This window comes from Sinocyclocheilus anshuiensis, unplaced genomic scaffold (assembly GCF_001515605.1).
Source record: "Sinocyclocheilus anshuiensis isolate Anshui unplaced genomic scaffold, SAMN03320099.WGS_v1.1 scaffold962, whole genome shotgun sequence".
NCBI classification, from domain to species: domain Eukaryota; kingdom Metazoa; phylum Chordata; class Actinopteri; order Cypriniformes; family Cyprinidae; genus Sinocyclocheilus; species Sinocyclocheilus anshuiensis.
Window position 1 is genome coordinate 923,886 of NW_015537985.1, and position 25,025 is coordinate 948,910.

The 25,025-nt window shown below is 34.6% G+C and overlaps 2 protein-coding genes across 4 annotated transcripts in view; both read right to left on the reverse strand.

The window, feature by feature from the left end:
• Window positions 1-2,871: 2,871 nt before the first annotated feature.
• Window positions 2,872-12,908, reverse strand: LOC107674254 (uroporphyrinogen decarboxylase-like). Of its 2 annotated transcripts, XM_016468190.1 has the most exons (10): window positions 12,750-12,908; window positions 10,990-11,102; window positions 10,794-10,873; window positions 10,649-10,711; window positions 10,360-10,557; window positions 9,963-10,124; window positions 9,683-9,820; window positions 5,483-5,583; window positions 3,547-3,613; window positions 2,872-3,112 (listed from the first exon to the last, which is right to left on the reverse strand). In XM_016468190.1, exons 1-10 carry the CDS (start codon window positions 12,770-12,772, stop codon window positions 2,948-2,950), a joined length of 1,110 nt encoding a protein of 369 aa, XP_016323676.1. In that variant the 5' UTR covers window positions 12,773-12,908; the 3' UTR covers window positions 2,872-2,947. The 2 variants fall into 2 exon arrangements, with proteins under 2 accessions (XP_016323676.1, XP_016323685.1); XM_016468199.1 differs by lacking the exons at window positions 2,872-3,112; window positions 3,547-3,613 and adding an exon at window positions 4,684-5,361.
• A 1,558-nt stretch (window positions 12,909-14,466) lies between these two features.
• LOC107674289 (tyrosine-protein kinase Lyn-like) overlaps window positions 14,467-25,025 on the reverse strand; it is a 14,047-nt gene continuing 3,488 nt past the window's right edge. For both annotated transcript variants that reach the window (XM_016468239.1, XM_016468232.1), the window contains exons 2-13: window positions 21,583-21,716; window positions 21,389-21,440; window positions 21,210-21,306; window positions 21,009-21,107; window positions 20,788-20,891; window positions 20,556-20,705; window positions 20,109-20,261; window positions 18,467-18,649; window positions 18,275-18,351; window positions 16,904-17,057; window positions 16,582-16,713; window positions 14,467-15,367 (exon numbers count right to left, since the gene is read on the reverse strand). In XM_016468239.1, coding sequence (XP_016323725.1) covers window positions 15,165-15,367; window positions 16,582-16,713; window positions 16,904-17,057; window positions 18,275-18,351; window positions 18,467-18,649; window positions 20,109-20,261; window positions 20,556-20,705; window positions 20,788-20,891; window positions 21,009-21,107; window positions 21,210-21,306; window positions 21,389-21,440; window positions 21,583-21,711 — 1,533 coding nt within the window. In that variant the 5' untranslated portion in view covers window positions 21,712-21,716 and the 3' untranslated portion in view covers window positions 14,467-15,164. The remainder of the gene's footprint in view (window positions 15,368-16,581; window positions 16,714-16,903; window positions 17,058-18,274; window positions 18,352-18,466; window positions 18,650-20,108; window positions 20,262-20,555; window positions 20,706-20,787; window positions 20,892-21,008; window positions 21,108-21,209; window positions 21,307-21,388; window positions 21,441-21,582; window positions 21,717-25,025) is intronic.

Here is a 25,025-nt window from a genome sequence, read left to right on the forward strand (position 1 = left end):
TTTTTCTCTATTCATTTGTTGTGTCTCCCAAAATGTGTAATAAACATGCTTTAAGTCCTGGTGTCCTCTACAGTGGACATGTATGAAATCGACGTCCTGTTTCATAACAGAAGGTCATATTTTGATTTGAAACCCCATAACATTTTCCTGAGATGTTGATTTATGACAATTTGAAAATTAGTCAGATTTAAATAATTACAAAATATTATCATATTTCCATAAGGGCGTTACACTTGATCACTAAATGAATGTCAGCCATTTTTAAAGACCAAGGAGAGGGAGTGGTCATGGTGAAACATCCAATCATTTGGTATCTCTGGAAAGCCCTGAATGTGCTCTGTACAGGACATCCAGACTTAAAACTGTGACATGTAACGTCTCAGAGAAATCACTAAAACATAATGTGCTCTACAGAGGCCATAACTCCATAGATGGTAGTCAGGAGGTTAATGTGGAATTGTAAAAATAAATAAATATAAAGAGAAAATCAGCATAGAATAAACAAATTATTAATGACCAATCAATTTGGATTTTACAAGATGGACTCAGGCCAAGGCCCCCAAAACCCTCCCTTCTGATAAAGCAGTGATAGTGCCAGGACCTGACAAATGATGTACAGCCTGCTGTCTTCAGGAACATATGGGATTTTCTGGCCTGCTGACTTGCCGAGAGATTAAGCCCAAACCCCTTCATCCCCTTGTGGCTTCCTATAGGAGACCTTGGGGAATTCAGCTTTTTTTTCATTCATTGTTGCAATTAAAAATAATACCCGGAGCCCCTTGAGGTATCACAGAATAAGTGTGTGCACGTGTGTATGTGCCTCACTAGGAAACGGGCCCAGCTCCCCAATCACAGCTGTGCTCCATGGACACAAACTAGCGGTGAGCGACAGTGGCTTAAAAAACCAACAACACTAATCAGCAAATTGATTACAGGACGTTTCTTCTTTCAGCACCTAACACACAATCAAGGCCAGACTTATCATGCATTGACAACACCGCACACTGGCAGATGAGGGTAAAAGAGGGCTGCAGCTGCCAGATTTGCAAGCCCACATCAAAACTATGCAATTTTACATACACAAATGGGGTTCCGAAAGTACTAACATGATTGAGAAATGTATAGAAATTCCAATAAATCCTTGTTTTGAAGTTCAGGGTTCTTCAAATCATCTCGCATATGTCACATCACATGATGCCTTGCTGGGGAATCCCACTCCTACCCTCCCAAAAACAAAAAAACAACAAGATTTAAGGATTTGCTTACCCAGGGTGCTTATTCGTCGTTTGGTATTACGTCCTCTGGGATTAACATTTCTATTACTAAATGTGAAAGGCAGTAAGAGAGACAGTAATCATAGATCAAGAGAATGAACCCCCCACCAAAAGACTGGTGCAAAACAAAGGGAATTAAAAAAAAAAAGGTTGCACATGATTTAGGTATGTGATATTCAGATAGGAGACATTCCCCTGAGGGATGTTTGTCTTGATCACTCTTTATTGCGCTTCATATAAAACATCCATTGATATGTACACACATTCTCAGAGGTTCATTAGTGTCAGTCACAATTCTAGGGAAGACAGTCTCATGCCCAGATGTTACTATGGTACTACATTAAAAACAAACCCATACAGTGCTTAGGATTTGATCAGATTTATCCTTCACTTACTCCACATTCTTCAGTGATCGTACAGTGCATCGGCTCTAATGAAAACACATCAATCCAACTGAGAAAGACATGTTTCCACTGAAAATTATATTAAAGATTAGATGGATTGGTGTGGAGCCATTATAAAAAAGTAGGTAAAATAGAAAGACGGCCTACACAATCATTGAAATGAGTCGGGATCAGCCTTTTGGGTGAATCTCTCAAAAGCCTGTCAGAAAATATCTGGGTCACATTTCACCACAAAATAAAAAAAAATAAATAAATAAATACCATTTTGCATAAAGAAAATGAAGCCTACATTTGAGATAATTAAGATATCTGGCATTTAGGCATATTTTACCCCCAAGTTCTCATTACTGTATTGCATATCATTATATGATTATTACCGTAATACAGTATTCTAAAAACAGCATTTAAAAAAAAAAACTTAAATCAGCATAAATTAAGGTGAGCTATCCTTTTTTTTATTTAAAGGTTATATATATATTTCACATTATGGTACTGTGAATGATAATCTGTTTTTGCAGCAGGATATTGTAATACCAGGCAGATGGAAGAGTAAAAAACAATATTAATAAATAATATATACAAATAATATTAATAATGATATGAATATGTTAATATACTAATATTAATGAAAATAAACTATCATTAAAAAGGTTATTTATAACACCACTAAGGTCCTATATAGCATTTTCAAAGCATGGTTCTTTATGGAACCCTATAAAACGGGTTCTATTTAGCACTAAAAAGGCTTCTGCTATTGTGTATATATGGTAAAGAGAATTTGGGAGGGAAATGTGAAATGTAAAGCCTTAATGGTCCTTCCTCGTTAAGCCAAAACTATTTTCTTATTTCTTTTCATTTTGGAGTGAAATAGAACTGGACATTTTCTTGACAGATTTTGAGAGAGTTTCACCCTGTAACATACACTCTTAAAAATAAAGGTGCTTCAAAAGGTTCTTCAAGCGATGCCATAGAAGAACCATTTTTGGTTCCACAAAGAGGCATTCAGTCAAAGGTTCTTTAAAGAACCATCTCTTTCTTACCTTTGTATAATCTGAAGAACCTTCTTTCGCCCCAAAGAACCTTTTGTGAAACAGAAAGGTTCTTCAGATGTTAAAGGTTCTTTATGGAACCATTTAGACAAAAAGGTTCTTCTATGGCATCGTGAAGCACCTTTATTTTTAAGAGTGTATCTAATGATAAAGCGGTGCACACCAACAGTTGTTGCTTCTCTTGTGTTTTAGAGGGTCTTCTGATGGGAGAGTAACCTCTTTATTTGCGGTTGAGGAGCTGGCGAGAATGGGTGTGAACGGCCTCTACAAACGCACCCACATTTTCTGGGTCCATATCAGGGTACAGGCCGTGACCCAGATTAGCGATGTAGCCCTTGGTGCCGAAGCTCTCCAACATCCTCTTCACAATCTCTGATATGCGCTCCTGATCACACGTAAACGAAAAGAAGTGTTTGGGTTGGATATCATACATCAGGTTTGTCCTCTGGTCAAAATCTACGAGCTACGGGGTTTTAAACACCCCCATAATTTCTGAAATGATGGTGGAAAAAATGTATTTCGGAGGCATCGAGACAATGGTATGAAAGCCATGCTTGTAATGAACGAGCAATGAAAGCCAAAGACGACTCTGTGTGGAAAACAGCTGCTCTTACGGCTCATATTTCCAGCAGGGCCTAAATTTGTAAAAACAAAATGGCCTCTTTATTTTGAAATGGACTAACCAGAAGTAAAGTAATGCTTTTGAAGCACAAAACACTTCTATACAACGTAGACTAAACAGAAGTGAAGCGGAGAATTGGTTGGGTTTCAATGGAAACATGATTCTGGTGGGTGTTGTTTTGATGTTCCTTTCCTCACCTTTGTGGCATAAAGAGCACAGGGATCCATGTTGCCTTGCAAACTAACTTTTCCTCCAGTCCTGATACTGAAAAACACCAACATAACATATATATATATATATAAAATTTAAGGACCATTCTTTCATTGAGAAATAGCCAAACATCACAATACACTCACACAAGGCAAAGGTTTGAACAGTTTCTCATGATCTTAAAAAATTGAGCTATAAGTTGCTTAAAATAAAAATTGTGTCTCTGTATGAATCTCTTTACAAAACTTAATTTTGTAATTCATTTCTTTATTTAGAAATGGATGAATTGAACCAGATGTGGGAAGTGTAGGAAGAGCAGCCTATATATGTGTCCAGCACGAATGAGAGTGTGTAATCTAGACAAGGAGTTTCTTTATAAAAGAAAAAATTGTTGTTTGTCTAAAGGTTTGACTGGTACTTTATGTACATACTGTACACACAGTGCCTTAATGGACTATTCTACGGTGGCCGAGAGAGCTCAACGCGCTGCAACTTAAGAAAACACATGCAAATTGAAAAAACACCAGCAAATTAAGAAAACATCTTCATCAGTTTGACAACACACGCGCTGCAAATCCTCACAACACATGCAAACGAAGAAACGCGCTGCAAATATCACGGACCACAACGGAAATGTTTCAAGGGGACCCAAAAAAGTGACGGACCCGGCTGGGATTTGTTTTTTTTTTCTTAATTTGCTGGTGTTTTTTCAATTTGCATGTGTTTTCTTAAGTTGCAGCGCGTTGAGCTCTCTCGGCCACCGTACTATTCAGACTCAACCAAAGCCTTTAATTTTACTGGATTAGAAATCCTATATTGACATTTGGCGGTCTGTGATATTTCGGCTTTTAAATCTATAAACTAGAGTGTTTTTCATCTGCATAAAATGAAACAGAACAGTGTAATGAGGACACAACTCTCTCACAACTGACTTTTAGCTATGAAGCATTAAAATAACTAATATATATAAAAAAACAAGAAACACTCAACATTCCGGCTGTGAATTGAGACTGAATCTGAAGGACAGCAGTGATACTGACGAGCAAAGAGCTCTTTATCCAAAACCACAACAATGTCCAAGTGTTTGAATGCACTTCATCTGGAGTTTGCCCAAAAGCATAATAGATTCAGTTGCGATGTGGCAAAAGATTTCATGGTCAGATGTTTTGTTAATGTTAATAGCAGTGCCCACACTTCCACAGTATAAAAAAAAAATTACACTTGCTTTTGATCATATATAAGTGACGAGGTATTGTTGCCATAGGTACTGGTCTTGGGTTTTCTTTCTTTGGTTAATTTAAATTTGTAATTATTTTATTATATTATTTCTTTTTTTGTACAGCACTGTGGTCAATTATTAGCACTGTGTGTATTATCATGTGCTTTATAAATAAATTGGAATTGAACTGGAGGTGCAAGTAGAATCATGCTGTAAGTCTGTTTTTTATCAGCAGGATTGGGCATCTTATTTTTATTAAAACAAAGAACGGATAGTGCAAATGCATACAGTGAAAGACAATCTGTTAAAAAAATACTGAAACGTGATCACTTACGACAGTGATCCTAAAAACAGGGCTAAAGAACAAAAAGGAAAATGTCTTATAATGGGCCAGCCAAAGCCCTCTTCATACTCCAACTGTGACACTATTTGAAATATGTGGTGCACAAATGTCATCTAATAAAGCTGAACAATCTGGAGTAAATCTGCCTAGAAGATGAGGCCAAAAATCACACACCTACACAAATGTGAGATGCGGTTCTTTGAAATAAAAGGATCAAGGAACAAAACTGCAGTAAAGGACCTGGAAGCGAGAATTGCTTATGAGTGTGAATACTTTTGCAAGGCGCTGTATGCGTAGGTATAACACTGAAATCAGAAAACAAAATCTCACATCAAAGCTGCATCACATTTCTGTAACTGACCGTGCTGAATGTGGATCTGTGGTCCAGTCAAGACTCACAACTTCATAACCAGACTCAGAGAGGTCCTCAAGCCCATAATGGCCATCTTTAGCAAAAACGATCTGCAAATGAAACAGAAAAGACAAAAGTTATAGAGGAGCTGAAGGATCATTGGAGACTTTCAAAAGAGATGCCTGGAAGAAAACATGACCTGATACTGACAACTAGTGGCAAATTGTGTTATTACAAGTATGCATATGTAGTGTGCATAGTGTGACATTGCTGTTCTCTGAATACCTACGCTCAAAAAGAAAATATTAACACTATTTAATAATTTTCATTAATAAATCAATAAATACATTATATAATGCTTAACAGCTCAATAGTTTGTTTATATTTTAGTATGAATTAGTGCCGTCAACTCAATTAAGCGTGATTAAATATGGCAAGCCGTTTTGACTTTTATTCCTTCACAGGATGTGAATTCTTGATATCAACAATTCAATTTTCACTAGCTAAAATGCTAATTCTTGATATCAACAATTCAATTTTCACTAGTTAAAATGCTAATTCTTGATATCAACAATTCAACTTTCACTAGTTAAAATGCTAATTCTTGATATCAACAATTCAATTTTCACTAGTTAAAATGCTAATTCTTGATAACAACAATTGCATTTCAACTAGTAAAAACTATAATTCTTGACATATGTAATTGTATTTTCACTAGTTAAATGTCACCATAGGCTGCCATTCAAAATTAATTGTTGATATCAAGAAGTGATTTCTTACTAGTTGAAATTGCAATTTCACATATCAAAAATACAATTCTTACTAGTAAAAACCTTTATTTTTGATATCAGTAACTGCATGGTTATTAATGCAACTTTCACTAGTTAAAATGCTAATTCTTGATATCAGGAATTGCATTTCAACTAGTAAAAACTATAATTCTTGACATATGTAATTGTATTTTCACTAGTTAAATGTCACCATAGGCTGCCATTCAAAATTAATTGTTGATATCAAGAAGTGATTTCTTACTAGTTGAAATTGCAATTTCACATATCAAAAATACAATTCTTACTAGTAAAAACCTTTATTTTTGATATCAGTAACTGCATGGTTATTAATGCAAATGACTACTCTTGATTTCAACAATTGAATTGTTACTAGTAAAAATGTTCATTTTTAATATCAATAATTCGATTGTCAATAGTGACAATGTTAATTTCTGATATCATGAATGTGATTGTTACTAGTAAGAAAGCCATTTTAGATATCAGAAAAATTTTCACTAGTTAAAATGCTAATTCTTGATATCAACAATTCAATTTTCACTAGTTAAAATGCTAATTCTTGATATCAGGAATTGCATTTCAACTAGTAAAAACTATAATTCTTGACATATGTAATTGTATTTTCACTAGTTAAATGTCACCATAGGCTGCCATTCAAAATTAATTGTTGATATCAAGAAGTGATTTCTTACTAGTTGAAATTGCAATTTCACATATCAAAAATACAATTCTTACTAGTAAAAACCTTTATTTTTGATATCAGTAACTGCATGGTTATTAATGCAAATGACTACTCTTGATTTCAACAATTGAATTGTTACTAGTAAAAATGTTCATTTTTAATATCAATAATTCGATTGTCAATAGTGACAATGTTAATTTCTGATATCATGAATGTGATTGTTACTAGTAAGAAAGCCATTTTAGATATCAGAAATTACTCTCCTAATTATTGATATCAGAAATACATTCTCAGATATCAGAAATAATAAATGTAACATGTTGAAATGTATTTACAGATATCCAGAATTAACATTTCAACAATTAACAATTGAAATCTTGATATCAGCAATTCACATTTTTACTAGTAACAATGCAATTATTGATATAAAAAATTATATTTCTACTAGTAAGAAATACAAAGCTGATATGTGTATTTAGATTTTTAACTAGTAAGAAATGCATTTTTTTATATCTGTAATAGTTAAGAGTTAAGAGTTAACTGTCCGAAGAGTTAGTGTATCAGTGTAGTGCCATATTTAATGTAACATTGAAATGGCTGAGATGTTTCAGAAAGAGGTTCAATAGGACTTTATCATTCATCTTGTCCAGTGTAGGCCCTGTACTTCAAGAACTGGACAACAGGTTATATAAAACTAATGCAGTTTATTAGCACATTACAGTGTCTATCATGTCATATTTTAGCTACGCACCCGTTTGGTCCCAATGGTCAAGAAAATCGGAGCCGAATTGGGCAGAGAGTGTAAATAGTTCGTCTCATCATTAGGCTATCCCATATGAGAAAGTGTGGGTGCACATAATAATACATCAAAATTTAAATAAATAAATAAATACAGCAGCTAATAACATTGCATTACACTTTGTTTTATGCACCCGCCTTTAATCAAATATGACAACTCGTTCTGTATTATAGACGTATGTAAATGGAACGATATTAAAAAATCGTCCAGCAAAACATTCAAACAATGTTTGACGCATTACACATTATCTGTTTTTACCTAATTTATTAGCCTAGCTGTACACAAAAGCTAATGTTTACAAAAAGGTTTTATTTTTTTTATTTTTGTTGAAGCTTATTGTATTTTCTATTTGATGCATTGGAATAAAGTGTAACGAAACGAAAATAAACATGAAAAATTACACGAGTTTATTTTTTATTTTCATGACAATGATAAAATAAATAATAAATTAATGCCTTGTTCATTTTTTTCCTTTAATTATCCGAAGGACTTGGTGGCCAATAAAAATAAACTAATTTATTTTTAAACAATTAAAAAAAAAAAAATCCAGCCATAATATAATTATGTTTCATTGACTAAATTAGTAAATAAAGGAGGAGCATGGATGTTCTTCCGCCATCTTTGGCCTATTGGATTATGGGGAAAACATCTCATAAATATTCATTAAACTCATTACCATAGCTATTGTTACCTGTAATTTCCAGATATCTGTAAAAGTATTTTTACTAGTTACAACATTATTTAAGATATCAGTCATTCTATTTTCTCTAGTTGCAAGGGCAATTTATGAACTGCCTTTGTTGATATCAATAATTACTTAGTAAATTACTAGTAAAAATGTGAATGTCTGATATCAAGAATTTAATTTTTACTAGTTGAAATGTTAATTCTTGATATCTGTAAATGTATTTCAACGTGTTACATTTGTTATTTCTGATATCTGAAAATGTATTTCTGATATCAATATAATTCCTGATATCTAAAATGGCTTTCTTACTAGTAACAATCACATTCATGATATCAGAAATTAACATTGTCACTATTGACAATCGAATTATTGATATCAAAAATGAAAATTTTTACTAGTAACAATTCAATTGTTGATATCAATAGTAGCCATTTGCACTAATAACCATGCAGTTACTGATATCAAAAATGTTTTTACTAGTAAGAATTGTATTTTTTTAAATGTGAAATTGGAATTTCAACTAGTAAGATATCAACAATTGAATTTGAATGGCAGCCTATGGTGACATTTAACTAGTGAAAATACAATTACAGATATCAAGATTTATAGGTTTTACTAGTTGAAATGCAATTCCTGATATCAAGAATTTGCATTTTAGCTAGTGAAAATTGAATTGTTGATATCAAGAATTCATATCCTGTGAAGGAATAAAAGTCAAAACGGCTTGCCATAGATTAATCGCATCCAAAATAAAAGTTTATATATATATATACACATACATACACACACACACACACACACACACACACACACACACACACACATATATATATTATGTACAAACCTTTATTTTGGATGCGATGAATCAATTTGACAGCACTAGTATGAATAAATGAAAATATATCAAATGTTTATGGCATTTATAACCATCTGAATGAATATTAACCATTGTTGCTATATAATAAGTATATGTAATTAAAATAATAATAAAACCGTCTTATATCACTGTAGTTTCACAGTCCCTTGCTTTCAGCTTAACTCTAGCCTTAAAAATAAATCAATAAATTGCATCACTTCTCATGTTACTGACACCTTGGGATGAATCACATATGCTGCTGTTTTACATATTCAAATCACATATTAAGTGTTACTTCAAGTTAAGTGTTACTTCGTCATACAGTTAAAGCTAAAAACTAAAAACTAAAAAGGGTGTTCAAGCTCAAGAGATATTACAATGTCAAACTCTACTCACCATAGGCACATTGTCCAAACCAGATTCTTTGATCTTGTCTTTAACACGGCGAGCAATGTCTCTCAGATAAGGCAGAGAAAACTCTTCAAACTCCACTGGGCCCAAGCAACCAGTATGAGACTCGAAAACCTGCAGAGCCTAAAGGAAAGACATTTTAAGGAAATTAGATAAATTTGACTCTAAATTACATTCTATGTCTGTAAAGTCTTCACTGAACATCTAAATAGTGCTACAGATTTTTAAACTGTTCTCCTCGATCTCAATTCATCCGTTCTCTCACCTGAGCTCCAGCTTTCACCTGTCCGAGAAGATACTCCACTATGACATCTGCTAGCTGGCTCAGGAGTTTGTGGCTGGCCTCTGGGTACCTGTAGAGCCAGCGTTTAGCTTTTGAGTGTGTCGTGGAGCCTCCTCCTTCAATCATGTAGGACATTAGAGTCCACTGCCATTCAGAAGAGACACAATGATGGAGATCATTAATGTAGTTTCAATTATTAACTTTGCAAAACAACCATATAGCTACGGTCAAACATCTAGTCATTTGCTTCTATTTAGCTTCCAAAAGAAATACTAAACGATTGATCTTTTTATTTGTTATCCTCAAAACTCTTGTGACACACTGTGCATTTGCAAAGCATGTTCTCTAGTTATGTGAGGATTGTCACATGGTTTCTCACTGGAGCTCCAGTGAAGCCGATGAGAGGAACTTTTCCCTCTATTCTGTGTCGTGTCAGTGTGATGGCTTTAAAAACGTAGTCGAGTTCAGACGACACATCCACTTTAGTCTTTAGTCTCTGCAGATCTTCAGGCTCCTTCAGTGGTTCTGGGAAAGTGGGGCCCTTTCCTGGACTCATCTGAACCTCCATTCCCATGGCCTAGTCATACACATTTTATACATTAATAGACATTGCACACTAATGTTAATTGGTAATTCAGTACGTTAGAGATCAATTGACCTTCATTTACCTGAGGGACCACCAAGATGTCAGAGAAGATGATGGCAGCATCAAATGGGAATCGTCTGAGTGGCTAAAACAGAAAATTGAGACATTGTTAAAACTCTATATGCTATAAGAAGCAGCTAAGAATGAAGGTGCTCAGTGGTGCTGACCTGTAGCGTAAGCTCACAGCAAGCTTCAGGGGAGCGGCATGTCTCAAAGAAATCCTTCCCTGCCCTCGATTCCCTGAACTCTGTTAACAGAGCCACAGAGACACTAGTTAGTAAATATACTGCATATAGTGAATAAAAAGAACAACTTCACGGTAAACGATCACATTTAGCACTGACCTGATTGGTATATACATACCTGGCAGATAGCGGCCAGCCTGTCTCATACACCACACTGGAATGTGCTCGATCTCTTCTCCTTGAGCGGCTCTCAGGAATGTGTCGTTCTTCAGCTCTGGAAAGTCTTTGGGGCTGGGATGGAAAACAGCGGTGTCAAAATATCTCAGTAACTAATTCACACAACATTACTTTTCACAAATGATTAAAATCTGTAGTGGAATTCATTTGTGCTCAGAAGCCCCTCCCTTTGGTTGAGATGATGATCAGGTTTCACAGATGTTTTAAGCAGCAAGTGAAGAGAGTAGATAAGGGCTTTTGAGATCAGGGGACTAACGGTTTCCTCTTTCTTCACAACTTGATAAGCATTTGGCCAGAGAGCCACACAAAACCCACCCTGTTGTCTAAATTACAAAGCCATGCAGATATACACTACTGTTCAAAAGTTTAAGGTCAGTATGTTTTCTTTTTAAGAATTTAATACGTACAATAAGTATCGCTTTTTATTTCTCCTCTTTCCTATTACTTGTTTCACTTCTGTTTCAGTTTTTATAACCATTTCTTACTATTTATAAATGTGTATGTATATATATGTATGTGTACAAACAACATGTACGTTGTTTTTTTGGTGTTTGGCTTAGTGTTATGTTAATTTTTTTAATTTTTTTATTTACATTTATTTAAATTTAGTGTTATGTTAGAATCATTATTATACTCTCATACCTTTTGTTCTTTAATATTTTGAATTGTTTTTAGCTTTATTTTTGTTTTTAATTTAAATGTTAAGTTTTGAAATTTTGTTGTATGCATTTGTCATTTTTATTTAATTTTTGAATTGTTTAAATGTGTAAAAGTAGTATTTATAAAGTTTTAGCTTTTAGTTTGGGATCTGTTTTTAGTTGTTTTAATACTACAATTGATTGCTTCTGTTGTCCTCATTTGTAAGTCGCTTTGGATAAAAGCGTCTGCTAAATGACTAACTAATTATCTAATAATTTTATACAACAAGTATTTATGCATCCTGAATAAAAAGTGGATCGAAATGGACCAAAACAGTGAATATTTTTTAAATTGTTACAAAATAATTTTACTTAACCATTTAACTCTTATCTCTTTTTAACTCTCTCTTCTTCAAAGAATCTATTAAAAAAAAATTTCCACAAAAACAACTGGTTTCAAATGCGATAATAATAAAAACTCTTGAACGGTAACGTTAGTGTATGTGATGTATACTGAAATGCAAATATAATTGTAATACATAATAATTGTAATAAATAATTATATATAATCATTATTGTATTATCAATACTGAGATAACGCTCTTTGTTTATAAAATAATAGATTTTGTTTTGTGATTTAAACACATGAATCGGTAATCAGTCGTCATTATTATTGCAAATCTTTTTTTTTTTTTTACTTTATATCTGACATTTGAACTGTACAATTACGTCCAAGGTACATTTGCACACATCAAGAAAATACATCTATTCAAAACATAAATAAGACAGCTGAAGGATGAGTTTCCCACAGTTTACAGTTACTAAACTGCTTATGTAACATGCTACTTTTCTCACAATAGCTACTAGCTACTTTGTATTACCAGTGCCTGTATAATCGACATATGCTTTATAAACGAATCTGCTTGTATCTTAACACAGATGTCAGTCGTATTACAGAATGCGGAATTACAGAATTATTTGATCATGTCAGTGAGCTCTGGTTCTACAACAACACTGAAATCATTAAAACACGCCAATCAGCATTCATTCATCATTAACTTACAGAATCAGGCTGTCTTTATCCATTATTGCCAGCGTCAAAGAAGAGCTTGAATAAGAGTTTGCAGGCTTGACAAGCTGTTTTCTCCTTGTTGTTTAATGGCGAATAACTCCTTAGCAGCATTGACAAGCTGTTTTACCGCCTGCCTGACACCGTGTTGTAACAAATAGTGATGTCCGGTTCGCGAACGAATTGTTCCATTTAACCGGTTCTTCTTAGTGAACCGGTTGAACCAGTTCACCAAAGCCCGCGATAGACTTAACGCCATTACGCCATCGCCAATGACGTCATTACGTCGAGCGTAAAAGAACCGGTGAACCGTTTTTTTCAACCGGTTTATTGAATCGAACTGTCCGAAAGAACCGGTTCGCGGAAAAGAACCGAACTTCCCATCACTAGTAACAAATGAACAACGTCACGCCTCCAAACTGAGGGCGCGGCCATCTTGAAATGGTCACATGACCAAGAATGGGCGGGCGGGACTTAAAGATGTAGTTCACCCAAAAATGAAATTTCTGCGCTCAGTTACTCACCCTCAAATTGTCACAATGACATTATTCTCTTTCTTCTGCTGAACACACCCACAAAAAAAAAAAGAAATTAAAAAAGACAATTTCTGGACCCTATTTTTTCACTGGAGACCATCAATTGTTCGATTACCCATATTCTTTAAAATGTCTTCTATGTTCAACAAGAAAGAAACTCATACAGGTTTGGAATAACTTGAGGGGGAGTAAATGATCACAGAATTAGAATTTTTGAGTGAACTATCCCTTTAAAGAAAACCATCAGATAAACTATTTTCCTTAGTTTTGGTAGCATTGCATTTTATGTTTTCTGTATTTTATGCATATTGAACGCCTTTATTGTCATTGTATTTTTCTGTATACAACGAAATTAGGAGCACTACTCCTGACTGGTGTTAGAAAAACAAACATATAACCACAGACAATAAATACTATAAGACTGTACAGTACAATTTTACAAGTAAATACAACAAGTGACTGAGTCCTGATATTCACATTGAGCAATCCGAGTAAAGTGACCATTTATAGTATTGCACGTTGGCCTCCACCTTGATATGCACAGTAAGTTTATACAAAATACAATTTAAATGGAATGAGTAACTGGTGATTTAGTGACTAGAGATAGTATTGCACATTGACATATAGTGTATATACACCTTTACTGCAGATATAGTGTTCACATTTAGTAACCAGATATGGTATTTAACCCTGACATACTATTTAGTGCATTATTTGAAGTTCTGATAAATAAATTGTTCAGATAGTGGTATTGCAGATTGACATACTGCATATTGTACAATATTGTATACTGCATGTTGTATAGCAGCAGTATAGACAGACGAAATTTGAATGAAATAAGTGACTGTAGTTAAAAGAATAACGTGGTTGGAATAGTATTTTGGCATTTGTGCATTTTATGAGTTTAACGTCCTGATAGCAACTGGGAAGAAACTGTTCTGTAAGTGAGTGGTTTTTGCTCTTAAGCAAATTAATTTAATATGTATTTTATATAGAATTCTGTACAACCTAGAACTGCGTTATCAATCACAAAAGATTCACTTTATTAGGTTTCTAGATAATGTACAAATGTACAAAATATTTTAAATATACAAAGCATTTCATTCTTAGCTAATCAAAGACCGGGCAATTTACTTAATTACAAAATATTGCCCTCTGTCACTGTTCATTATTGTAACGTTATCAATATTGTTATTAAAATATGTCATACAAAAAAAAAATAAAAAAAGGTCAAGATCACACTCTCTTTACAGTGCATGGATTTCATTTAGTCATCCAATTATTTTAATTTAAACCAGAGGTTTTCAAACATTTTGTTTCCAAGAACCTTAAAATATGATGATGCTTTTCGAAGGTCCCTCTTAAAAAAAAGATATAGGCAGCTGTATAATGTCATTTATAAATGATTCATTCCATCTGAAAAAAATGATTTCAATTCAAATGTATTGGTTTAGCTCCTTTACAATAAATATCCTTCCAAAACAGCTTCACAGTTAACTTGGACAGCCCTAAAAGTAAAATATTTTATTTGCTCTGAATTTATTTGCAGACCTTATAGCAGCCCCCAGACTCCAGTTTGCAAAGCCCGGTGTAAAATGTGTACAAATAACAATTAAACTTTGGTAGGGTACTTTGAAACATAAAATTATTTACAAATTGAAATGCAGCCATTGAAATTTGAATGTGAACAGCAAAAGTAGTAAACAGACTGTTAAGACTTCAATTTGAAGCAGAAATAGAAAATCGGAACCTTGCTTACACATAAGTAAGCAGATTGATCCCATTATTAGTTACACATTAATACATCGATTCATAGATAAAACACAGATCTTTTGATCATCCTAAAACAGTACAAAAATATGATTTTGCATCCTCATGGCTGCTGCTGGTACTGGCCCTCAGTGGCTGTGTAGAAGTCATCTAGTACACTCTGAATATAGTCAAACGTGGGCCGGTCGTCTGGTTTACTCTTCCAGCACATGGTCATGACCTCATAAAGTTCAGTGGGACAGTTTTCAGGACGGGGCATCCGGTAACCTCTCTGAACAGAGCTCATGACTTCACTGTTACTCATACCTGAGACAAAGAAAAAAGAAAGAAGTGAAAGTGTAAGTGGACTGACAGAGAGAAAGAGAAAAACTGAGTAATAAATGTCACAAGGAGTCTTTTCAGAAAGGTATTTTTGTCTATGATTACGGCAAGACACCACAGGTGTTTTAACTAATTTTAACTAATAGACATCACCATACTTTCCTAGTTGATTAATCACAGTACAAGACGACAAAAAGTTTTTTTTAAATATGCAATTGATACATTATCTAATTAAATATGCACTCATTTGCATACATTTTCAGGGCAGAAACTGTAACATTGGATAAAGCCAGGTTCAAAATTCCTGTTTCCTTTTGTGACATTAAAGATTGTTACAGAGGGAAATTTTAATATCTCTTTTTATCACTTCATAAATCAGAAAATACTTGAATAAATGTATTAAGTTTTTAGGAATAAAATGTTATGTAGATCAGATGAATGGTATATGAACAAATATGAAAAAAAAACTTCAGAATACAAAAAGGAATACAACTGTAAAGTTTGGTTTATGTAAGTGCTACCAAAGTGGAGATTTCTGGCTCAGTGCAATAAATGAGACAATTAAATGTATCCTTTGGATGCTTTCTTTCCACCAGTCTTAAGGAAGACGTAATGAAAGCAAAATAACCCAAAATCTCAAAACTGACCAGTGCATAAAAAGGTTTTGCCTTTATAGCGTTTTGCCTTAAAGGAGTCATATGATGCTATTTCAAGTTTTCCTTTCTCTCTGGAGTGTTACAAGCTGTTTTTGAATAGATAGGATCCCTAAAGTTGCAAAGACTAAAGTCTCAAACCCAAAGAGATATTCTTTATAAAAGGTAAGACTCGTCCACGTCCTCCTAAAACGCCACCAAATGCACAAAATAATGTTCTTTTTTAGCAACGTCACATGACCCCTTTAATATAGCTTAATATAGAGCTAAATATATTTCTCAACCAATTACATTCGGTAACATTTGCATCACAGAAATGACACAATTCACAGTTTCAGATATTTCAAACTGAGCAAAACTGAAATGCTTAAAGTATTTAACACACTTTGACCAGTAGATATTGAAAAAGTCCTGACAAAAGAATCCGTTTTGTGACATGTAGCTCTCTCTTGGAGGAGTAATGCTGATAGCTCTCAATATACTGGAGTTGGAATGCTTTATTTAAACTCAAATGTAATCAAGGTGCCATTAACACAATTCTATTACCTGGATACGGAATTTTCCCGTATGTTATAATCTCATACAGGAGAACCCCAAAGGACCACATATCTGATTTGATGGTGAAAGAACCGTAGTTGATGGCCTCGGGTGCCGTCCATTTGATAGGAAATTTTGCTCCTGAGACACAGAACACACAAATTCACACAGATCAGTCAGGTCTGCTGATGCAGGAAAACTATCACAACATCAGTGTGATTAACAGCCTTAGCAGGCACAGTCTGGAGCGGCGTCTGACATAGTAATGCTGTAGAGAATGACTTGTCCATCCAATATGCTGCTAAACCACTGAAAGGTGTCACACACTCACCTTCTCTGGCTGTGTATTGGTCATCCTCAATTACTCTGGCCAGGCCAAAATCAGCTATTTTGCACAACAGGCTGTCTGAAACCAGCACATTAGCTGCTCTCAGGTCTCGGTGGATATAATTCTTCTTCTCAATGTAGGCCATACCTTCAGCTATCTGCAGAGACACACACACACTCAGCATCACTAACACATAAACAAACATACACTCAGTTTGAGGTCAGTAAGGTTTTTTTTAAATTGACAGTAAGACAGTAAAGACATTTATAATGTTACAAAATATTGTGTATAACAAAAATAGTGCTCTCTTTTTAACTTTCTATTCATCAAAGAACACTGAAAAAAGTTTTCACAAAAATATTAAGCAACACAACTGTTTTCAACATTGATACTTTTAAGAAAAGAAGCACCAAATCAGCATATTAGATCTGATCATGTGTCACTGAAGACTGCTAAAAAATCAGCTTTGCCATTATAGGAATAAATTACATTTTAAAATCTATTCAAATAGAAAAAAGTTATTTGAAATTGTAATAGTACGTCACACTATTACTGTTTTACTGTATTTCTGATCAAATAAATGAAGCCTTGGTGAGCATAAGAGATTTCTGACAACCCAAAACGTTTGAACAGTAGTGCATATGCATGAGGACATAAATTAGCCAGTTAGTAGAGTAGATCATACTAAATCAGCAGTTTATGTTTTTTTTTTTCCCCACTTCAGAAATGGGTGTAGTCGCATTTCTCACTTAATTTTAACAGAGTAAAAGCTGCTTTAACAAAGGGAAAATTGCGTTGTCTCACTTCCCCACTGGCATCCTCTTTCACTCTCTGAAACAGGATGTGCAATTTTGCCATTTAGTGCTGTTTCACCAGAAATCAGATCTTTAAGTCCTTAAGACTCATACCGAAAACAAACGTTCTTCCTTGCATTTAGTTTTTTTTTTTTCCCCAAAAGACAATTAAAAGGATTGACTTTTGAAGCAGTTGGTTATGACTGTAAATACTGTATGATGTCCATGACACTTTAACCAGCCATTTTTTTTTCTTCATTTTTCCAATTCATTAATACAAGTTACATCATCGTTATTCTGGTTGTCACATGATATAGAAATTCGAACTTAAACTTAAGATTTGTAAATCTAATGAAATCTTTCATTCTTGAGAAAACAACTGACTGACTGATTATTCTTTGTGTTTAAATATGCAGAGACAAGAGAATCTGTTCCTCTTTTTCTTCAACTAATGGAAAAAGTGATGTCAGCCTCGTGACGCAAAAACCCATAAATACGAAAACCCGTAAACCCCAGGAATACGGAAATGGACAGCTAAGAGAAGAGAAGGCTAATTCATGTCTTGAACCAATATTTTTACCTGTGCAGAAAAATCTATTAGCTTCGGTAACTGTACTTTGCAGCCAGCCGCACTTTTCAAGAAATCCAATAAGCTTCCTGTAGAAAAAGAAAGTCGCTGAGAATACAATTTTCTTGCAACTACAGATTTCTTCAACTGTAACTCTCATAGTTCTCTCATTTTAATCATTAAAAGAGTATGTATTTCTTGTACCATTTGCCATGAACTCAGTGATGATGTAGATGGGCTCAGTTTTGGTGACGACAGCATAGAGGCGCACGAGTCTTTCGTGCTGTAAGGTTTTCATTAGGTTGGCCTCCTCTAAGAAAGCCTCCACTGACATTGTGCCCGGCTTCAGTGTTTTTACCGCCACTTTTGTGCTGTTATTATAGTAGGCTGCAAACAAAAAGAAACCACAATTAAACACGTGACACTTCTCTGTGGTTATTAATAATCTTCCTGTTCCAATGCCACAGTCGCAGTCCAGCCACAAAACAGCGAACTAAAGGCCAAGTCTAACACGAAATGCAACCATGCAACAGACAATTCATCAGCATAGATGTAGGAACTGTCAGTCGGTCCTGAAAAACCTTTTATAGGAACTGACTCCTCCGAATCCTCACATTTTATCTTATGCAACTCACAGCTGTCCATAAACTACATTTCTCAAAAGTGATGACACAGTGCCACTATGTGAAGGACAGTCAGTCCATAAACTACATTTCTCAAAAGTGATGACACTGCCACTATGTGAAGGACAGTTACTGACCACAGAGAAGCGAAAATACATCAGATATGTTGCACTGTGTTTTGCATGTGCTTATCCCTTGTTCCACTTAAAGGGGTCATATGATGCGATTTCAAGTTTTCCTTTCTCTTTGGAGTGTTACAAGCTCTTGGTGCATAAAGAAGATCTGTAAAGTTGCTGATCTTTAAAAAAGCATCATATGACCCCTTTAAATCCTATTTCCCTGTTCATCATTTAAAATTACAGACAACTTTCACATCTTTGAAGTGGTTTGCATACTAATTATCTACTGGACATGTGATGCCTAAATGTGCATCTTAGACGTTGAAATCTAATAGTTTGTCTAAAATTTTGCTGAGATGTAAAAGTGAGGCAAGCCAAACAGAAGGAAGTCTTTCCGTTGAGTGCGTCTGTCATCATACGGACTTCTAGTGTGTTTAAAGGGGTCATATGATGTTGCTAAAAAGAACATTATTTTGTGTATTTGGTGTAATGAAATGTGAGGTCTGCCAACAAGGTCACAGGGCGCCAAAGGAAACATCTTGGCCACGGGCGTTCGAGAGCCATTTGTATATTTGCTAAGGCCGCTTCCTGCAATTCATCATGTCAGCTGAAAGGGAATAATAACGAAATCCAAATGCAAATCCTGCATCAGTTGCATAGCAGTTTCCTCCTCAGATCTGACTGATAAGAGTTGCGTCTCTGCCGGGTATCAGTCTGAGCTACAAGGGAGCCATTCATGTTAGCCAAAAGCCACAGCAGGAAGACTTGAGATTTGAATGAGAGTTGTCAAAGCTTTCATGACTCAAAGAATTAGATAATAACAATAAACCTACACATGTTCAAAGGTTGATTAATCGATACAAACACTGAAGGATGTCACTTCTAAGCCCACTGAAGAGCACATAAAACGGTGGGGTTTTTTGATCAAGCGCTTGGGGGATCTTAGAGACGGAGAGAATTTGAATAACAAGACCATAAGGAAGAGCGCAACACTTTTGCTTTAGTTTAGCAAAGTTGAACATGTAATGGACTTCTGATTAAGGAAACACTCCATGGCTAAATGAATGTTTGTGACTTCAGGCAAATTCCAGATCCTTAACTCACCCATCCACACCTCTCCAAACTGCCCTGCTCCGAGCTTCTTCACCATCTTTATGGATTCTTTAGAGATTTCCCATGCATCTTTGTCCCAAGGTTTCTGTGCTTTTGGCTTCTCACATGGTTTCTCTAGTTTTCGACATAATCCGTCTGCTTGTTCTGTGACAAAATGATGCACATCCTTCTTATTTTAGCAAACCATACATAAACACACATAAATAAACATAATATAAATGTATATGTAATATATAACAATACATTTATAAATGCATTAAATATATGTATATATAAAACATGCATTTTATTAAAAACACATATACAGTACATGTTATTATTATACATTTATACATGTATAAATAAATGAAATACATTTGATATTAAAGCATAGAGTACATTTTATTTATGCAGCTACACAGTATATTATCGTTTATTTTTGGCATCCTTAGAACTTACTGTGGTAATGTTTTATCATGCTGTTGATGTCATTGAATGTGATTTTTGGAGAGATGTAGTAGCCTCCATTATCCAGAGATCTGATTTTATAATGCTTAACAACATCCTGCCCCTGAGCGTCCGCATCTCTGATTGACAGTGAATAACTTCCTGTTCACAACAATGCAGAATATGTTACACCACAAATTTATAGTTCCACAAAGGACACTAGTAGACAGTAAAGAGTGTGCACCTTTTGAAGTTTCACTCTCCCGGATGAGGTAAGACCCAGGTTTGTTAGCAGGCGCCAACAACTGTCTTTCTGCATCCTTCCGTGTGATATCTTTGAAGAACCATCTAAATTGCGTGCATGGTCAATCAAAACATACCAAGATGAAAAAGATAAAGTGCTCAAAGATGAATACATATATAGTTACACTTGTACAGTAATTCATCATATTGAGCAGCACTCACTCTTCTGTTTCCATAGTGTCTGCTTCTGCAACATAGTTTGAAGGAATGAATCCTTCCTTTCTTGTGGTCAAAGACCTTGCCTTCCACCACTCTCCATGCCTGACAAAAAAAACATCACACTTCACATAAATATCACACTTCAAATAGAGCAACAACAACACAATAACAGGCAACTAAAAATAATAGATGACATTCACTCACTCTTCAAGAATCTTTAACTTCTCTCCTTTTTTAAAGCCCAGATCATCAGCATGAATGGCGTCATACGGATACAAAGCAATGGCTATTTTTTCCTTTTCTGTATTAAATAAATAAATAAATATAAATAAAAGTAATTTTACAATAGCATCAGAATGTGGAATAAAGCTCATCAGACCTACCTTCCATTTTTTGGAACACCTGACCAGGCAGGAGACCGGTAGTCGGATTATTCTGTGAAATAAAACATCCCATATAATCATGATATAATCATGACAATGGTATTAAAAACCCTTCTCTTTAGAGTCTATGAAAGTCAAAACAGCAAAATTAATATTGACAAGATGTTTTCCCCCCATCACTACTCACTACTTACTATATGAGGCTTATAGGAGGTTGGATCTCTCACATATACAGTTTGGTCGGTACGTACTGACTGGTGTTTGTTCCCTTCAAGCACACCTCTATTTTGGTCACCATTCAACTTGGATTTTTTACAACCCATGTTTCCTGCAAGAAGAAGATTAACCATTGTAATTTACTGAAATATGAACAGAAATTGGAATTAAATCAAAACAAACCAAACCACAATCATGAAACACTTTTACATCGAAATACCTCTACAGTGGATTACATAATTATACCTATACAATAAGACTTATATGTGACATTGGACCACAAAACCAGTCATAATTGAGATTTATAAGTCGAATAAATAAGCTTTCCATTGATGTATGGTTTATTAGGATACGACAATCTTTGGCCGAGAGATACAACTATTTGAAAATCTGGAATCTGAGGGTGCAAAAAAATCTAAATATTGAGAAAATCGCCTTTAAAGTTGTCCAAAAAGCATATTACTAATCAAAACTTAAGTTTTAATATATTTACAGTAGGAAATTTACAAAAATATCTTCATGGAACATGATATCCTAATGATTTTTGGCATAAAAGAAAAATCAATCATTTTGACCCATACAGTGTATTTTTGGCTATTGCTACAAATATACCCCAGCGACTTAAGACTGGTTTTGTGCTCCAGGGTCACATACAGTATAACTATAGATGTCACTGCTTCGGTATAGATAATTAAAATCGACACAACTGATGAGGAGGATATTCCAGACCCATGCTCTTTCCCTGAAAAAAGACATAAATTATACTTCTTTTACATAGCAGATACAATACAAAACATTATTTAATTTAAATATGTATTAATATTTATTAATCTGAGTATTTGATGATTGATATGTAAAACTGATTTTTAAAATTATTTTATTATTGCTTTTTGAAAAAAAAAAAAAGAAATAATCATACTACAAAAGGAAAACATTTATTATATTTATTACATATATTTTTTTATTATTTAATATACATGACTGAATATACAATATGATTAATAATAATAAGTATTATTATTATTAATGACCTTATATATATATATACACATACATACACACACACAAAGTTGTTTAATCGCCGTTTCATTGCTAAGATACATATTTCTCACATGAGAATGTATGGTTGTTATTTATGTATATTCATTAAAGGGGCTGAATATATTTGGGGAGAGGAAAATAACTTTTTTTTTTGTTTAAAATACATATTTCATGATGAATTGATCATTAAATTGATCCATTAAAAACATTTAAAGGCTCGTTTTAGTCTTTAAACTAAAATGAAATAAAAAAAAGCACATTACAATTCATGTGGTACCTAAATTCATAACCAACTAAGTCACAGAGAACTGTTTTTGACGTGTGCTCATCCAAATAGGTCAGCTGACGAGAAGCAATGAGTCACTCGGTATAAGATTGCCAATATATATTAAGAGGCATCATTGGAATAACAATTTGCCCTCTAAATAATAACACACCCTCTCAACATGGTATAAGGAATACTTGCAGCTTGGAAGACCCAACGGAAGGTCAGGTGAACACATTAGAGCAAATATTACACCTCTAAGCAATGCCCTATTAAATACAGTATAATGCATGTGTCAAGATGGTGGAGAGCTATTCAAGGTTAGAGTTTCATAGCCGAAGAAACCAAGGAATTCCCCTGCAAAAAATATGTCCTTTGCTTAAGTATATTGGGGAGAGGTAATCATTCTCTATTAAAATCAAGTGTAGGGGTCATAAATGCTGGATGTCAGCTTTACCAAAGCAACAGCAACAGGACTATCAGGAGAAAATGCATGTACCATAAATCTCTTGGGCAATGGACTTTAAGTCAATGAGCAGCAAACACTGAATTACTTCATTTCCTGTTCTAGGTTACAGTTCGAACAACAATTAAAAATAGATATAATGAATATATAGGAAAAGAGACAGATGGCAGTGTGAATTTCTAAAACAATACCAAAACTTGTTTTAAAAATAATATTTAATTAAGAAATAAATATATAAATAAATAATTGCATCCTATATTTTGACCTAGCATTGCCCTCCCTCTGGGAAATTCTGACAAGATTGTTTGCCAATTCTTTCTGCATTTTTTGCTATTTCAGGAAATGTTTAACACTGTTGCCTTTTGACCAAAGTTTGAGCTCAAAGTAGTATACCTTTTCCTAGCCATGATTAAGTCTGCGTACTTTGATAACATCTTAAAGTCCACAACCGATCATTCTATATCGCTCAAAGCAACAGACATTGTTCTGGTTATATTTAGCCTGCAATCCATGTGATGTCAGAAGTAATAAGGCAGAAACAGGGGTAAAAAGTGCCCTCCATTGTACTGAAGGTGAAATCATTAAAGTTGGTTAAATGGCTAAAGAGCACTAGGCTGAAATCGTGTGTGTGACTGTCCTGGACTCTACTGATGTGGCAGTATTTTTAGATGTCAGCAGGAAACTAGTAACAAGGCTATAATGCTAGATTAATGCAAGAGCAAGGAGGCCACTGGGGCTGCACACTTCCTCCTCTGACCAGAGTCTCTAGGGTGTTCAGTAAGACAGGAAAGACAGAGACACACAAAAGACCTCTCAACTACTTCTGAGTTTCAGTCTATAGTCTGCTCGTAAGAATGCTATATGTACCTTGAGATTATCTTGTTGAATGATGAAACTTAATCTAGGCTATTGAACTCTGGTTTTTGTAGCCTGCAGATATAGAAATCTGAGGCTGGAGGAAGGACAGTAAGTGAATAGGCCTAATTTCTGAGAAAGAAAATATTGAAAAGGGCGTCTCTGCAACAACTCAGGTCAAGTGTCATGGTGTAAAAACTCACCAACTTTAGCTAAAAAAAAAAAAAAAGAGGGAAGCATGCCATGAGAAACCCGCTGACCTTTACGTAAAGTTGATATATTTTACATTATGTTTTCATGCAAGACACAAACTGTAAAATGGAAAATAAATGCAATATTTGAAAGAAAAACAGAGATGTCCTAATGCAATTTTAAAGGGGTCATATGATGCGATTTCAATTTTTCCTTTCTCTTTGGAGTGTTACAAGCTCTTGGTGGATAAAGAAGATCTGTAAAGTTGCACAGACTAAAGTCTCAAATCCAAAGAGATATTCTTTACAAAAGTTAAGAGTCAGCCATGCCTACCTAAAACGGCTCGTTCTAACACGCCCCCACATGTCTACATCACTATGTGGGAAGATTTGCATAACGCCGCCCAAATGTTCACGCAAAGAAAGAAGGCGTAACTTTTATTCTCGCTGTAGTATTGTTGTTACCGCCGCCATGTCGTGAAGGCGCTGTGTGTTTCGTAGTGAAAGCGAAACTACTTTGTTTGGCATTCCAAATGAGAACGATATGGCTTCGTCATGCCTGGAGCTGATCCGTGCTGGTCGCTGAGGAAATACATCAACTTC